The 17,944-nt window shown below is 38.6% G+C and overlaps 1 protein-coding gene across 1 annotated transcript in view; it reads right to left on the bottom strand.

Annotated features, from left to right (window-relative positions):
• Positions 1–595: 595 nt before the first annotated feature.
• Positions 596–17,944, bottom strand: part of ARHGAP21 (Rho GTPase activating protein 21) — a gene marked incomplete at its 5' end in the record, with an annotated part of 127,490 nt that continues 110,141 nt past the window's right edge. Inside the window, 17 exons of the mRNA XM_082479774.1 lie at positions 596–3,156; positions 6,260–6,291; positions 8,078–8,183; positions 8,514–8,555; positions 8,755–8,880; positions 10,708–10,797; positions 10,883–10,956; positions 11,456–11,534; positions 11,642–11,797; positions 11,890–12,038; positions 13,563–13,711; positions 13,795–13,859; positions 15,187–15,471; positions 16,490–16,615; positions 17,181–17,217; positions 17,309–17,411; positions 17,563–17,721. Coding sequence (XP_082335900.1) covers positions 1,423–3,156; positions 6,260–6,291; positions 8,078–8,183; positions 8,514–8,555; positions 8,755–8,880; positions 10,708–10,797; positions 10,883–10,956; positions 11,456–11,534; positions 11,642–11,797; positions 11,890–12,038; positions 13,563–13,711; positions 13,795–13,859; positions 15,187–15,471; positions 16,490–16,615; positions 17,181–17,217; positions 17,309–17,411; positions 17,563–17,721 — 3,512 coding nt within the window. The 3' untranslated portion in view covers positions 596–1,422. The remainder of the gene's footprint in view (positions 3,157–6,259; positions 6,292–8,077; positions 8,184–8,513; positions 8,556–8,754; positions 8,881–10,707; positions 10,798–10,882; positions 10,957–11,455; positions 11,535–11,641; positions 11,798–11,889; positions 12,039–13,562; positions 13,712–13,794; positions 13,860–15,186; positions 15,472–16,489; positions 16,616–17,180; positions 17,218–17,308; positions 17,412–17,562; positions 17,722–17,944) is intronic.

Raw genomic sequence — 17,944 nt, 5'->3', positions numbered from 1 at the left:
TAAGAGTAAGTTTTTCTATGCTCACAACGTTCATTGCTTATTTATCATTGACGCAGGTTCAACGCTCTGCCAAGCCAGTGACAGTGTAAGACCTGGGAACACCCTGATGAACAGCTGCTTTGTTTTCAAGTAGGTAACGCAAGAAAATAGAAGAAAAAAATGTAACTAGTAGAGAGTTAACACACAGAAGGGTTTTTAGTGTACAAACTCATCTTCATAGTTGAAACTATAAAAAGTCCAAGCCTCACCCTACAGTAATGTTTTGACTGGCAGATACTGGTATTCACTCTGTATGACTTGGGATGATTATGGATGTGGTTTTTTTCAGTGCCAAAACCCAGGCATGTTAAACATAAAGCAACTTGCTACATCCCTCAGAATCAGATTACGTATCAAGATGAAAAGACTTAACCAACTGACCCCCCCTCTCATACGCTAACCTCCACGGCCCCGTCCCACAAACAAGACTTTGAGAAGCACCCTTCGTCCGGGAGCAACTGCAAGTCTTGTGACCCCGAAGGCAGCCGCCGACGGCAACTTGTAAACATGACATTTTGAAACTGTTCATTAGAATGAATTCATATCACGCAAAGAGTCACCAAAACAATTTTATTTCCAGTGTTTAAGTGGGTATGCACACAGGCATGATACAGGTTTGGATTCATTAGGTCTTCATGCAGAATTATATTCTCAATAAAAGAAACCAGTTCCATCCAGTATCCACTATCTACACGCCTATGTTACAACATTTATATCAAATCTGGTATCTGAAGAAAAGATACACATGTAATATGTACATTTAAGTTACTTATTTTACAGAAAGATTAAAAATTCAAGTCACATAAAACTCAAAATCTGTATTAAAATTGGAAATATAAAACTCCAATATTTACTGGAATGCCTAAGGAATGGAAGCTCTGTAGCCACCTGTGTTAACATTTGTAAAATGTAATGAAACTCGTTAACAGTAAAATGCATTCATTTGTTTGTAATAAGTTTCTCTAATTTAACAATATGGCACCCTAACAAACCAAATGAATTTATGATGAGGCACTTGTTAGTGACTAAACCAAAAGAACAATTTTTCTGCATACTAATGCCAGGCCAACTCTCAGCCAGAAAACCATGTATACACTACATAGCACATTGCATCAGATGCTTTGTTCAACATTTGTATGCAGCCATCAAATATACTTTTTCTTAAAATATATATATACTTTAACTTTAGTGTTCTTCTGGCTGTGGTAATGCACTGTGAAGACGTTCCACAGAGCATATTGATGAAACCAGCCCAAATGAAGGCTGCATAACAACAACAGTACAGGAAAATATATATATATATGTACACACACACATACACACAGTTACTGGGAAGTGTAACAGTAAGTTAATGAATTGCTGTAGTGGACATATCTCCCCATTTCAAAGATACTGGTAGAATCGAGATCTAACCACTTGGGTCCCAGACAGTTTATGAGGATGGGCATCAACTGCTGGGCTGAAGTTGTTTTTGTTCATATTCTGATAATTTTCACCATTTACCTGGTCAGGTGGCTGAAATGGTCCCGAAGGTGGTGTTCTATTAATTAAAGTCAAGCTGCTGGAAGAACTGCCTTCATCTGCCTGCATCTCTGCAGATAAAGGCAGATCTACCTTTGATACATCTGCTAAGCTAGTGTTCTCAAGTCTGGGCTTTCCAGTTTCACCCGTATTAAGGTCAGTTGTGCTAGTGCGTAAACGTTCTCGTGCAAGCCAGTCTGAGATTGAGAGGTCCTGCGCTGGACACTTGGGCTTCAACCGATTCACAGCTGAAAGCTCAGATTCTCTCTCTCTACCTTGACTTGGCTCTTGAGCTTTCCAAGCATTCAGGACACTTATTTCAGCGAAATCCCTCTGTCCTCCAAGCGTATGCCTTCGCCTGATGTTTTTCCTCTTTGCAGTCTCCGCAGAGTTAGCTTTTTGATTCCCAACTCCAAACATGTCATCTGCAGATGATTTGAGTCGCAGCTTTAACCTATCTGTAATTTTAAGTCTCCAGGTAGGTTCTTGTTTGTCAGGCTCACTTCTGGCTGATGTAGCTAAACTGCTCGTCGATCTTCCTTTCTTCATTATGTCAAACATTTTGGTCACAGCAGGCACGTCCTTCTCGCTCTTTGCATCCCCCGAACCCTCACTGTCTGTTTTGTGCCGTGCCGACTTTCTCCTAGACAGTGTATCACATTCAATAAGTTTGTGTGAGCTAAAAAGTCTGCGACTCTCTAACTTTGGTGTTGAACTTCCCTCAGTACAACTTACTTCGCTTTCTTCGGAGTTCCTCCGACTGGTCTTTACCACTTCTGAAGCTTTCCCCTTGGACAGCCTTTCAGCAGCTGCACTGGTGGCAAAGACGGGGAAGTCACTTTCACTGTCTGTCTCCATAGGACGCCCTTCGCTGATCAATTCACTTCTTTCATCATCAGCATCTTCTCCCTTGCTTTCCGTCACTGACTGCACCTCAGGGCTCAGCATACTGGCATCTAAACCAGTTAGATACATAGTAGATGAAGTAGTTGAATAATCTGAGGTGATGGAACTGACATCAGCTGCTAAAAACTCATTGTGTTTAATTTCAGGGCTGGTTACTTTTTTGGAGGAGTATCTGTGCTGGGAAGCCTGGGAGGAAGTGCTAAGCATAGTGCCGGAGTCAGACACTGTCTCCTCAACCTGGGAAGAAGATTGTGAAATAGGCGTTTTTGAGTTATTCTTCTGCGTGGTTTGCAGACATCTGAGATTCAGTGATTTTGTACATTTTTCATGGTAAGGCAGTGAAGGTTCCTCTGACAGGATACTTTCTTTCTTTAATGACTTCTTTTCGTCCTTTACAACATTCACATCTTTTTTACTGCTGTTCTCTTTTTCCTTCAGGACAAACATCCTCTGTTTTCTCCCTACGTCCCTCTCTCTTTCATATTCCCCTTTAGCTATGTCCTCTTTTGTCGTGTCACCACGAGATTGTTCTGCAAGCTCCTTCTTGAAAAATACATTATCCAACTCATCCTCTGAGCTGCTTGGTTGTGGTTTCTCTTTTGTTTTTTTCCGCTTGCGACTAGCTGCTGCAAAAATGGAGGACACAAGCAGTTCCTTGCTATACTGATCCTTTCCAGAACCCCAAGAACCCTGTTCAAAAAAGAAAAGGGAGAGGGCATGATCAGAAGTCACAAAGAAACATTCACTAGCCTGAGACTTTTTAAAAACACATCCTGAGCTTCACAGCAGAAAGTCTGTCTTTATTCAGGAAATGTTTCCATGCTCTTTTCTGTAGTCTACATGACATTGGCCAAGAAGTTCAATGTTCATCCTGACAATTCCACTTTTTATCCGAATCCCTTCAACTTGACAAAGGCTAGTTTGTATATACAGCTATTTAGTTTTCGATTGACTAATAAAGCACGTTCCATTACAGCAAGACAACCTTTTCAAGACTGGTTTGCAACAGAACTGCTTCATAGATGAGGTCCTAAGAGTGTGGTTTAAACCTCTCCTTCCGAGGTCTTATCTACATGAAAATGCTAACTTCCCAAACTATTTTTCAGTTGATCTTTCACCTTTCAGGCTGAGTTTTGAAATTGAACCAATTGTTCAGTTCCAATAAATGAAAGCTATACAAAACCTAGTTTAAGCACAAGTGTAGAAAATTAACAGAAATAACTTCTTTCTGATTTTTGAGAAATCTACCTTTAGAATTGCACAGAAGCAATATTATTCCATTTTATAAAACTAATTAAAAACTATTTTCACTACACTTACAACATTACTACCTGGCTACTTCACTGTGTACTTTTCCTACTTGCTGCCCCACTGCTCCCTTTAAAAGGAGTGAGAGGTTTGGGGTAGGTACCACCTGCCGACCAGTGCGGCTTCCACACTGCAGACATGTAAGAGAAGAATACAGCAATGGTATCTACTGAAAAGGGCAGTTGCCCACATTGGAGACCTCTAAAAGAGTGGGACTGAAATTTGACATCTGTCTAGGGCTCCACAAGAGCAGCTTAGGTGTCAGCCACCTACACCTAAGTCCACGTTCAGATGTCTAGCCCCTCTCTCTGACGTGACGGAAGGAAAACTCAGACCAGTGTGATGGGCTACGCTCAGAAAGTCTTCAAAATCCCAATCATTTGTTACTACACAACACTGTGGAGAGGGAGAGGGAGACGGAAAGTGGGGGGAAAGAGCTATCTATCATCACAATAGCAGTTTTAACAAAAAGGCTTTCATTACTGAAAGGACCATCTATAGTGATTCCAGATACCTAATTAAGAGAATAAGCTAATGCACACTAGTCATCATCTAACTACTCAGCTGTTGTCCAACAAGATACTTCTCTGCTCCATACGCAGAGAATCACAGCACAATGAACTGTCGGAGGATGTCTACTACTGTAGCATAAATGCACTGACCATATAAAGCAAAGCACTGAACAGATACGGTGCATTTAATATTTCTGCTCAAACAACTTTTTCATGGTGCAAATTTTATTCCTATTCACTGTCTCCTCAGAAATTAAAGAGGTGGGTAATGGTGAAAACTGCCACCATATGACTTCACACACCAAGGTCAAACAACCATATAATACTACAGTGGCTATATTGACCATGACAGCTTCAGTGAAGGTGCATTTATTTATTTACATGGACAGGGAAGAGTTGGGAGAAACTTCTACTCAACTGACAGTAACAAAAATATTTATGGTTATCCAGAACTTCGTGCTGCATGACAAAGACTATCCCATGTTCTTGATGCAGAGCTCAGAGATAGGACAGGATGGGCAGAAGACATGCATCCAGTCAAGCTGAAAGGCTTGGAAACAAGCATCTGAGAAGCCTGCATGATGACTACCTACAGTGACTGCCGAGCCTCCTGCACAATGACTGCCTACAGGCAGCACGGACAAAGAATCTTCTGGACAGCAGGTCTGAATCGCTGTGCCAGCAGACAAGTGCCAATCCAAATCTGACTGGCAATGGACTACTGGGCATTGGGGCCTACCATTTTCCAAGTGACCACAGCAACTCTTCTCACCACTCAAATGGCACTCTTGCATTAGCTAGTGTCCCCGTAAAGGATGGGTGAGCTCTGTGCATTTTTTTCCATGGGCCTGGAACAGGTACACGTCCTCACCAAGAAGAATATGAAGCAATGCAGCCAGTGGAATGTATCTTGCTGCAAGCAGGGCTGGCTCAGCAGTAAGCAAGCTGCTGGCCCCGGCAATCTGCATGCATCCCGCACTGCTGCTCGCAGGCCTGCGACTGTGGCCTGCCTGATGCTGCTGCTCTGTGCCGCTCACAGGTGGTGTTCAGTGAGAAACAACCTGCAAAGAGCACACTGTCCTGGCACAGGCAATGTGACACGGTGTCCTGGAAGCTGGGCTTTTTTGAGGCAGCAGCTGAGCCGCGAAGCATCCTCACAAAGCAGCTGGGCTGCCATTTCAGCAATGAATCAGGAGGATGCATTAAGTCCTGTTCTCAGCTCAGAGGCGGGCATCAACTGATACCCCTAGAATGCACACTAGCATGAAGCTGTATCACGCGCTCAGAGCCGACTGAGGTCAGCTGCCTGCTGCCATATCACCCAGTGCTACAGACATCCAGTGTTAGCAACTACTGAACAACAGCCTAAGAGACTGAAAGATTTGTCCATGGGTCAGGTGAGACCTCCAGTGTTAAACCGGATAGAACTATTGCCCGTGCTCCAGTCTTATTTCCCCCATCTACTACGCTGTCCTCCCAAGCGCAGCAATACTTCCCAGGGAGACTGCACAGTAACCTTTAACCACAGCCTTTGGTTTCTTATAAGAGGAGGAGCTACCACCTCCTGAGGAAGAAAAGGCTCAATTCTATGTATACTTTTCTCAGCGAAACAGGGAAACACAAATACTGTCTGGGAGTAAATAGTATGCCAACAGTGACAGGGAACATACTATATACATTTACCTCTGCTGAATGAGACGCAAAAAGGAGGTAAGTGGTCATAATTACAAGAGTTTGGAACAAAGCGGTTTATGTGTGCAGCTGACTGCTTGGGCAGATACAGCTAACGGCAAACAAGTGACACTTTTCCAATGTAACGTTTTAAAGTTATTTGATGAGAAAACAGTATTACCACTTATTAAAAAAATTCTACATAAGCTCTATAGTACATCTGCATATGAGCATTTTAATAAAGCAAGCATATGTCTAACGGATTTCAGAAGCTTATAACTACATTTCACAAAATGATTTACCTTAGATTTTGCTGAGTCACTAGTAGCTGAATCTGTGGAAAAATTAAAAACAACACAATTCTGCTCAGTTCTGCGCAATTTTTTCGTTGTTGCTACAGACAATGCTGGACTTATGGAAAAAGACAAGCACAGAACAAAATGTGAAGCAAATAAAAACCAGAACAGAGTGAAAAGTCAGAGCTCACAAAGATGCAAGCTGCACCACAGAAAGCCACCGCCATGAAAGGATGCTGTGAATCGTAGGCAGAACCAGCTCAATGATAGGAATGGCAAAGGAGCCCTGTTCTTCTAAATAAAAACCAGAAATACTAATGTTTATTCGATGTTTTAAGTGTACAGCCTCTGCAAAACCGCAGCTGAGAGACCTTTTCAGGATCGTACTGTGTACTCTCCTGAGATTCAGGATACACAAAGCAAAATTGAATGTCTTAGTACTGTTGGCTGGCCTAGGTACAAATCATGGTTCATGTAGTCATATTCTTTTTGTGAGGTTTTAAAGGAATTGAGTCATATTTTGTGTGTAAAACCCCAATTATACATCTCTCTCCACCTCTGACTACGTATAGGTAAAATTTTATTTTTAAATCAGCTAGATTTCAACAGCTACCAGTTTTGTACTTTTCTATAACAAGCGCTATTATGAAATGAAAAATGGACACCATAGTTTTACTGTCTCGCAAAACCCAAGATTATACAATTATAAAGGGGGTAGGAAGGGGCTAGCACAATGACTAAAAAATATGAACTTGGATGTGTTCCAGCTTTAGGGACTTCCTCCCTAGGAAGAAAGAGCTGAGCCCCCTGCCACACCCCTTTTTGACACATGGCTAATGCTTTATGACTAGAAAGACTGGTAGACCATACCATGCTATTTCTCCTCAGGGTCTGCTTCAGAGATAACAAGAAACAGCAGAAAAACTTTTAAAAAGTAGCATTGATCTGTTTAAAATACTCTTAAAAGAAAATTTACAGCACAGATCAACTTTTTTTTTTTTCCATTTACAAGAAACGGGGGTTTCTGCAGACAAGGCAGCTACAGTGTGGGCAACAGTCCTCCTTCTTCCTACAGTTCCAGCTGTCCATCAGTGACATCACAGAATCCACTAATGACATCACCGTGTGATAGACTCCTCCCACTTCGCCTGTTACAACATCAGTATAAAGTGACTGTTTCAGTAAGTGCTGAACAACTCTTTGAAAACTGAAACAAAAGCTAGAGACGAAGGGATAACATTTGTGGGATACAACATGCTGGGTTAGTGCAATAGTATAGTGAAGGGAGGGGGGAAAAAAGTCACCAAAAAAGAGCCTGCAATGCTTGTCCTTAGCCACAAAAGAGGATGGCATTTATAAACAGAAGGAAATCAGCTTTAGTATAGACATACTGCAACATACTTTAATTAAAGTGTCCATCACTTGACAAGAAAGCATAACTCAATTTTTTGCATTCCTAATGTTGGGAAGGAGCAGTATTAGAACACCAGTGAAGATCAGTCTTTCTGCCATCACAACAAACCACTTTACAGCAGCATATTTGCTTCACCTCACGATGATGATTGCATGGGTTACTGTGAATAAATAAAATAGTATGTGCAAGCCTCATCTTTTAGTGATTATATACTCCTGTTAGACAACAAAGTTTTCCAAATTAACTCATGCATGATTATCAACAATTCAAGTCTTTAAGAAGTGTTAATGATCTTTCGGAAAAGAGAAAAACAGTTTATTAGTAAAAGAAAATAGGAAGAGAGAGTTAGAGTGAATTAACAGAGTGGGTTATTCTAGCCTATGGACTAACACTGTCCGGGCAAGAGTTACCTGATACGTCTCCAGGAGATACTCCCGTTCTTCCAATGTTGGTGAGTAAATGATCTATGTTTGGCACTGGCTGAGATTCTACAGTGTTTTCCTCCTGAACTGCTGTCTATAGTTAATAAACAAAGATCTCTTCATCATCGTTTCACAAATAGTTCATTACGATTCAACAGCATTTAGAAAATTGCATTAGTCACCCGAGGACACACTTTCCTCACGTGTTCTTATTTTCCCATTTTGCTTTATGCTTTTAAAACAAACATTTTGCTTTATGCTTTTTTAATTCGTTACTGTAAGGACTGGAGATCTAAAAAGGTACTTCTGAAGAGCAAACCGTACAGTGACATAATAAGAAATTTATAGAGACATTCTAGAGGCAGCAGAAGCAGATTCTAAACTAAGATAATTAGAACACAAATATTTATGACACAATACTTACAAGAGGTTCTTCAGCATCATCTTCTGTGAAAAACCAGTCATGCTACAATTTAAAATAAAAAAGGTGAAAACCCCACAGGAAACATAAAACCCAAGTGTGGAACAATCAAACATGGACACTACTAAAAATGATATCCTGGAGTTCGAAGGATAAATACCAGACCCAAATTGGCCCAACAAGAGAAAAGCTGGTCGATCTGTGTATGATCTTATTTTTTAAATAATGAAATGCATCCACTTACTTTTTGGATGAGTGTTTCTACAATTTTATATTGGTCTGGCATGTGCGTAACCATGTGTGTCATGTTATCATCGGATGTCCTCACGAGTGTTGGACCAAATACTATTGCCAGGTTTCTTGGTTCCATCTAAGAAATGAAATATTTCCACATTGTACATTTATAATGAGACAATACAATAGTATGGGCTAAGTACATTAATATAACACTATTAATATCTGAGAACCATTTTAAATAAAGAAAAAAAGTTTTTAAAAACACTGACTCAGGTAGGATGTTACACTACACTAAACCTCTCCTAAACACAGCTGCAATAAATGCATCCAACGTTTCTGCCATTCAGAATTCCACTTTCCTTAACCCATTGCAAGTAAATAGCTTCACAAGCACAGAAAACTCAAGAACTGAGATATGTTCTTTACCCTTTCAGGGGGATATTTTTTTTTCTTCCCATGAAGACTTTGTTTGTTTGTTTAGAAACACTGGTGTTTTAAGAATTTATTATTTTTATGAAAAGGCATTGGTAGTTCCCCGGGGGTTTCTTCCTGAAAATGTTTACATGACACATGAAAAAATTAAGCTAGTAATCAAATACTGTATTATGTTTACTGACAAAGAGCTCATTCAATTTGCAACTACTTTGGAGGAGGCGGCAGCACCCAACATCATAGACCAAACACATCTATTCATGAGACAGACTCAGAGTTATCTCATCATGTCACAACATTAATCATTCATTTAATTTACTTTTAATGTTGTATCTCTGACAAATAATTCCAAGAAAGCAGCAGCAGAACATTTACCTTCTATTTTTGCTTACTTCTCTGACTTATAGTTTACTCTTGTGACATAGAATAGACCAACAATACACAGGAGGCAAGGTCCTTGAGCTTACCAAAAGAAGTTGCAAGCATAATGACATAAGCCCCTAATGCTCATTTTGACTGGAACTCTGGCCTTTTACAAGTCATACAATTATAATATCACCTCACTCATCTAGCCTTGTATATTCTATAATATGAACACTATTTAAACGACATTTATACAGCACACAAAACCCATAAAATGATAAGGTATTATTTGCAGAACTGATTTTGGAACCCACCATACTCATTCGAACTGAGTCATTTTCTGATCTTTTACATGATTTAAGATTGGCCATAGGATCCTCTACATAGCATCGATCACATCCATTTTTTTTCCCTGTACTCGGCACATTGGTAGCCAAGTAACAAGCCACCATGTTACCTGCCCTGAGGTAAGCATCCATAAGCACACCCATATTGTGCACAGCTTTGCATTCAGCTACCCTCCCTGAGAGGTAAAAAAAAGGGGATACTATTATTTGCATTTACTGTAGGACTATAGCATGCACAGTAGCAAACTAACTCTCCTCCACCCCACTGAAATGACAAAACGCTATTCTTGGAGATGGATTAAGACCCTGTAGTGAACTACCACCCTTTACATCATGAATTTTCTTTCCTAAAACCAGTCAAACCAGCATCTACGGGGTGATCAAACATTCAAGTAATTACGGCAAGTTCTAGTCTTAAAAATGACTCAAGCATCCAGGAAGTCAGGCCTCACACTAAGCTGGTGTGACAGCCTCTGTCAACAGGTTCATTCAGGCCACACATTCACCTGTGCCCTGCCAGGCACACTCTTAATGGCCTCTAGATGGGATTATATGAAATTTACAGACTTGTAATAAATTTAGGATATGAACAGCTATTCCCACAATAATTAACACCCATTTCAATAAACTGAATGCACACTAAACAGATGTATATGTTGCAAGAGTCCTCAGTCTAATCCAAAAGTCTTCTCAACATAGCAAAGATCTTAATTTTATCTACAATAATAAATTATCACCATAATAGAAATAATCTTGCACAAACCTCATACTTAATGAATGAAACAAACCAAAATAAAGTATACTTTCATTTCTGATACCTTGTTCTTTTCTGAGTTCTCTGCTACTGTCTTCAGGTGTGCAGAAAGAAACTTGAGAGTCTCATAATGATGTTCAGGTAAATCATGAATCTGAAACAAACAATCACTATTCAGAACATTAAACATTTAATGCTAATTTTGTAGTGCACCTACAACACACCTGATTTCAGCTTACCAGTCTCTTCAGTGTTTTCAGACGTTCAACAGGATCTTCTTTTCTATTGGCATCTATAAAATCTGCATATTTGTCTGTTAAAAAAACCCAGAAATTAATAGCATATATATCTATCTATATGTATGTATACCATGTATATATACCCTCACCCCCCAGCTCTGCCCTACCCTACCCACCCCCCAGCCCCCATGAAAACAGATAACATTATATATATATATATATATATATGAATGACCTTCGGAAGTCACAAATTAGCCTATTATATTGTATACAATATAAAAAGACGGCAGTGGGGAAAAACCCCAGCTTTCATAGAATACTGCAACAGAAAAATTGCAAATTTTACTCATTTTTTTGCAAGTTTGTAATGCCTTCACCATCAGAGAAATTCAATTTACAGCTGTCATTTTTAAGCTCTATGATCACTACCACTCCTTGCTCTTTAAGGAAGAAAGAGGGCATTTACTGCAGTTAGGATGATTCCACTAGATTTTCTCTCAAATCACTTGGAAGATGCAAGACAAGGGTTCAACAGTAATTTCTATAGACTAAATCATAGCGTAAACAACTTACCATTGGTAAAAAGGGGTTCTGGGAGCTTTCTGAAGAAGGATTTCAGCAAACTGCTTATCACATTCAAGTCTCGCCATTTCTACACATTTAGAAGAAAAGGATAGACATGCTTTATATTTCTATAGTCACAACACAACCAGAAGTTTTTGGGACTTCAGCCTGGAAATAGTGTGATCGAAGACTTACATCATCATGAACATCAATGTCAGTCATTCCTTTGTTGAGCTCTTCTTGCATACTTGAGATGGCAGCATTATTTCCAGGAACTCTGTAAATACCTGTGTACTCAAGTCCTCTTTCTTCAACCAGTTTGCAGCATATATCAACAATTAGTGGAATATACTGAAGAAAAAGAAAAGTTATATACATTTTTAAGTAGTTAATATAAAAAGTATTTTAGAATCCCAATGGAAAGAAAAATTGTCCTTCCATACTTTGTTGGTATGAGCTGGGGGGCAGTCATCTAGTCTAACACCAAATGTTCCTACAGCAGATGGCTTCTTTTCAAATGTCTTCCTCATAATGCTTGGAATGCCTTTTCTCCACGTTCCTTTGTCTTTTGGTGGGCTTGTCTCATCTTTTTGTTGTTAGCATAATGCAAACAAGGAAATAAAGACGAAAAATAAGACCATTTAATTCACAAAAACTACTGTGAATACAGGTAACAGATTTGCAAAGATCAAATGACACCTACTGCATTTTTACCTCTTTTACTGTCCTGGCTTCCCACAACAACTCACTATACATTAGTCTGTCTTAAACATACCTTCTTTTACTTTTCTGTAATTCAAAAGAGACATTTGAACTTACACCCCAGATTTAGAAAAGCAAGCAGCTGGATGGTATTGTGGAATTTCATCATTCTAAGACTAAAGGTACATAGATTACATTTAAAAATATTAAAAACTACATTTAGTAAAGCAAGTTTAAGTCTCTACCGAATCTCAGTGCTGCACAAAATACCCATGAAACTATACCGCCATGCTCACACGTGCAGACCTACTCACTCCTTCAAAATTTACCAGATTTTAGTCACTCCTAAATCATTCCAAACAGGACTCAAATGCTTAAAGGTACTATCTATTAAAAAAAATAAAAAATCAGATAAAGAGTTCAGTTGCTCTGTTTACCTCTCCTACACAATCCATGCAGCAAATTACAATTCCCATTTATCCTGTACTGCAAGTTGCCTAACACAATAGTACTTTCTTCTTATTCAAGTGTTTCTGGAAATATTCTTTCAGCAGATTTGACATTTACTTAACATCTGCAATTTAGTTACATAATCTGTAGCGCAGCAGGAGCAAAGGGACATTTGTTGGCAACATAAAACAATTCACACACAGCTTAAATTCAAGACTGAATTGTTCAAAAGAGGTTGATCAAAAGTGATTGTTCAGCCAGTTTCCTGAATTTGTCTGCAACATCCTTACAAGCACAGTCTGATCAGAAATACCACACATTTAGACATCAGAAAAACAAAAAGTAGCTTGTGACATTATTTGATGGAGTTCAGTTACTGATTTAAGTTTGCGGTGCCAGCTCATCGGACTTTTTTAGAACTCAGCAGACATTAATTTTGTTCTGGAAAAAATAATACAGTTTCACTCCTGTACTTTAAAGATTAAGACCAAAAGAAATATTCCTCTCCATTTCTAAAACACTTCAGTGCAAAACTGGTTTCTTAACAGCTTATTTAAAATACGAGTTTACCTTGTTATTTCCAAGTCAGCTGGAGACAAAAGTATGAATTACACACAAAATTATTTCCAAAGCTTGGCAAAATATTGGTGACAAGAAGCGTAACACCAGTATTTTACTGCCGTTAACACTACATGGAGCTGTAGGAAAAAAACCAAAACCCTCTTGAGAGGGGACTGAAATAAAAAGCTCCAGGGATCTGAGATGACCTGAAGTATATTTAAGATAACATCTAAAGGAAGCAGTTACAAGAAATGAGTGATTATAGCTGCAGCTCAAGAAAACATCCTGGTTGATACCTGGTTTGCATCTGTATATTCATGCTTTGGAAAAACCTCAGAAAGGCACCTCCAAGGCCTCACACTGAGGCTATAAGGAACTAAAGAAATACACAAAACATACAGACCTTTAGTGAGCAGCTTTCTTTCAGACTCATCCTTAGGAGAATGTGGACTCTGGGTCCTCTGTTCTGCTTTCGTTCCAAGCAGAGTCTGTCTGATACTTAGACTCTGTCGAGGTGTTTTGGGAGACGGCTCTGTTTTGCTACTTGAAGAACTGAAACAAGATATATTACCTCGGTAAAATGACCTCTAGATAAGAAGTCTACAAATACTACTGGCAGTATATAATTCACCTACCTCATCATTGTACTGTATTCTTTAATCCTTCGACTAATTAGATCTCTACTAGTGACACCAGTATCCTATAAAACAAATTGAGATATATTTTACAATCTTATCAAATACAACAAGTATTTTTTACTTTAAGAATACGATTAACTCTTCCCATCAGACTGCATATGAAAAATTAACATTTCAGTACAATTAAAAAAAAAAAAAATCTAAAAGGCAGTCCTTGACAACAATAGACAGAAGATTTAAAAACCACGAGGAAAACTAAAGTGAGTAATTACAAATTAAGTGCTGCCATTTAGACTTTTTTCCAAAGCAATGCAATCTGATGAAATCCTGTTAAATTGAAAGTAAGTTTATATAGAAAACATGCAAGTCAACGCACCCTACTACTTTGAAAAATCCAATCCCATGTGAACGCAGTACTTATATAACAATTACTACTATACATACAGCTGAAACAGCCATGAATTCAAATGTGCTTTTATCTATCTGTCTAATAATGTTTATTAACCCATTTTCCTTTGGTTAATTATTTCAAATCCGAGCAGATGAGCATGACCACAGACATGAATTTATTGCTCTGTTTCTCACCACTGAAATGAAACTGCACTGAGGACAATATTGGGACAGATATTGGTATGTTATGTATGACAATTTACGTTTGCCTTTTGTAATTAGGATTAACATTTAATTCATAGAAACATCAACATTTAACCAGAGAAACAGCCATCCTTCAGTTTCACTTTTTAACTACTGAGAAACTCATCACACTGTACCACTGCTCACACCACTTTCACAGAATCACAGAATTTTTTCAGAGTTGGAAGGGACCTCTAGAGATCATCTAGTCCAACTCCCCTGCTAAAGCAGGATTGCCCAGAGCACATTACTCAGGACTGCATCCAGGCGGGTCTTGGAAATCTCCAGAGAAGGGGACTCCACAACCTCCCTGGGCAGCCTGTGCCACTGCTCTGTCACCCTCACCGTAAAGAAGTTTTTCCGTGTGTTTGAACGGAGCTTCCTGTGTTCTAACTTGTGCCCGTAAGACACAAGTCTGAAGACAGAACACATTGGTGTTAATACTGCAATTATCTTTTGAAAAAGATTAAACTGATCTGTCTAAAATGCCTAATATAAAGCGTCTTTAGTCAAATCCGCAACAATTCATTTATTTCAAAAGTCTGCTCTCTTATTATGTCAGGCTTGTCTAAACTCATTTTATTTACTGTTACCTTGCCTTTCAACTCATTTTCTCCTATGTTCGTGTACACATTTTGGTCCACTTTTTAATGGCAAATTATTTCTTTTGTCAATGTATTAATTACAAGAAAATACAATCAATTTTTAATTAAGAGACAAGAACTATGGCTTCTGCATTATATATTATACGATTACCTCATCATTTAAGTTGCTGTTGTCTTGTATTGCTTTAATCCATGCTAACATATTATCTCTGTCCTCAGCTTGAAACAGATACTCGCAGTCTGATGTGGTGAGTCTAAATACATTTTTCCTCTTGGTTTCACAGTATGAGATGTCTATCAAACAAGCATTGATGCTTATAGGTTGTTCTTCTTCCGATGGGGTCACTTGTTCCTTTTTATCCTTGTACAAATAAAGTGAATGACCTCGAAGAACAACATACAATTGCTTCCATGGCCGAATGCTCCCACCAACTCGCTGAAAAACATCAACCGATATGTTAGCTTGCTTATTCGTTACAATGGATGTTTCTGGATTAAAAAACTACCTCCAGAAGTTTTTAAAAGAAAGACTAACCACCTACCTCCACCATTCTTAAGAATGGCCTGTGGAAAGACTACACAAAAATACACTAATTGCTCTCCATTAGAGGAGTGAATTGTCAACAGCCTGCCCTCCCCGATCACCCACTGAGTGCGAGTTCACATATGACAGCAGCAAGAAACAGAATGCGACTAGAACTTCAGAGGCATTAATACAAACAAAGTAAAAAATATTGAGTGGACTCTTGTCCATGCCTTTTAAATTTAATTCAAGTCAGACTCACATTCACACACCACTGCGATTCTAGACTCCCAGTCTTCCTTAAATGTTAGTCTATACTTGGTGCAGATGGTTAATGTGAACTCAACTCCACAACATTCACAAAAACTACAGCTTTTTTCAAACTACCATTATCAAGGGATTGATTCTTACAACTTAGTCATCAGAAATGAGTTTACTTCACAAACACTTTGGAATGTAAAATTTAAATCATAGAATCATTTAGGTTGGAAAAGACCTTTAAGATCATCAAGTCAAACCATAAACCTAACACTGCCGAGTCCACCACTAACCTATGTCCCTAAGCACCACGTCTACATGTCTTTTAAATACTTCCAGGGATGGTCAGCCACACGACCACTTCCCTGGACAGCTGTTTCAATGCCTGATAACCCTTTCTGTGAATAATTTTTTCCTAATATTCAATCTAAACTTCCTCTGGTGTAACTTGAAGCCGTTTCCTCTCATCCTATCAGTTCAGAAAGCGGTCTGTAGAAGAAGCCGAGGAATTCACTGAACTCTTAACAGGTCTAAAATTCTGTCAGTCGTACTGATGCTCATATTCCAAAAATTTTAATTAAAAAAGCAAAACAGGAAGGCTTTCAGTTTGATATTTTTGGTTTCCACCAGCTGAATATTTGTGCTAGGTTGAAAAACCAAACACAACAGGTACCTTTCCTTTGTCTGTAACAAGCTGACGAAAATGGAGCCATCCTTCCTTGGAGGCATCACCGAAGACCTCTGAAGAAGAGTCTTTTCGGGAACCAGAGTCTTCTGAAGATTTCTGGCTGTCTGGGACCTAAAGAAAATAGCACAGAAAGAACCTCACAGTGTACTTCTAAATACATTTCTCTACAATCCCCACATTCAAGATGTTTCCCTCTTTAAAAGCTGACACCTCATTCAGCAAAAAAGTCCCCAAGAATATTCCCCTGGGAAAAAAATAATTTCTAAAGTTTCCATACAACAATAGTGACCTTACATTTCCCAAGAATACTTTGAGAAACTGCAGGAGCCTTAGACTCTCATTAGTAAGTTTTTACAAAAGCATGCCATAGGTATGCTTTGTTTACAGAAGTTGAGGACAATGAAAAAAAAAAATCAAGGACCATGTGGTGAGCCTAGAAAAAAAGAGACCATGTTTACTTATGTGATACATACAGCACCACTTGGGGAAAAACATTAGAATCCAATTCAGTATCAAAATCAATCAAAATTAAGAACAATTTGATAAGTAGTAATTCCAATAAAACTTGATGTCTGTGTTTAACACATCACTTTGTAAAACTGAGTTGTATAATTCATACAACTTGTCACAGTAGCATGTGTAATTCTTATGAGTTCTTATATACATATATACCTACCTTAATCCCCTTTAAACTAGATACATGCTTAATGGATCTGTTGGGAGAAAAACAAATGTTAAAATGAGATTTTGTAGTCTTTAAAAAAAAGAGATGCCGATATTAACCGACATTTTTCATGAACTTACGATTTTCCCTCTTCTCTGTAGTCATCCAGTCCTTCATCATATGACTTTGATCTCTCCGTTTTTGCAGCAGGCTGGCTATCCAGGATACTAGGCCGGATGGATTCTACAAACAAATAGAAATTTTCGAGTATGTAAGAACCTGAATCGCATTTTTGCAATTTATTTCCAGCAATTTATAATTTTCACTCTTGTTCTCCAAAGCGTAAAAGGAAGAAGTTACATAAGGGGGAAAAAAAGAAGAAATTTATACTCACCATGATCATGTGAAAGCTGTCGCCGAATTAAAGGGATTGGAGATGTGGGACTGGGAGGAACAGTTGCTACAGCTGGTGCTTGAGAAGCAGATGCAGAAATAACAGCAGAAGCAGGAATGTGTGCAATATCGTGGTCAATACTGGGACTAGTCGGTTCATCTACAAAGAGAATATGTCATGTATTAACATATTAAATACATTAATCAAATGTTCAAACTAAATAGCTGTCTGAACTTCTCATTATTGGGATATCAAAATAATTATCTTAAACATGAAGTCTTTCAAACAAACATAAGGATCCAATTAATTCACACTGTCAAATATATACTTTTTTGTTTGTTTTTAAGAAAAAGAAGCCTGTTTCACTTCGTAAGAATAACTG

This window comes from Vanellus vanellus, assembly GCF_965231255.1.
Source record: "Vanellus vanellus genome assembly, chromosome: 2".
NCBI classification, from domain to species: Eukaryota; Metazoa; Chordata; class Aves; order Charadriiformes; family Charadriidae; genus Vanellus; species Vanellus vanellus.
The sequence above is the reverse complement of the archived record's forward strand: the minus strand, read 5'-3'. Positions and strand labels throughout refer to the sequence as shown.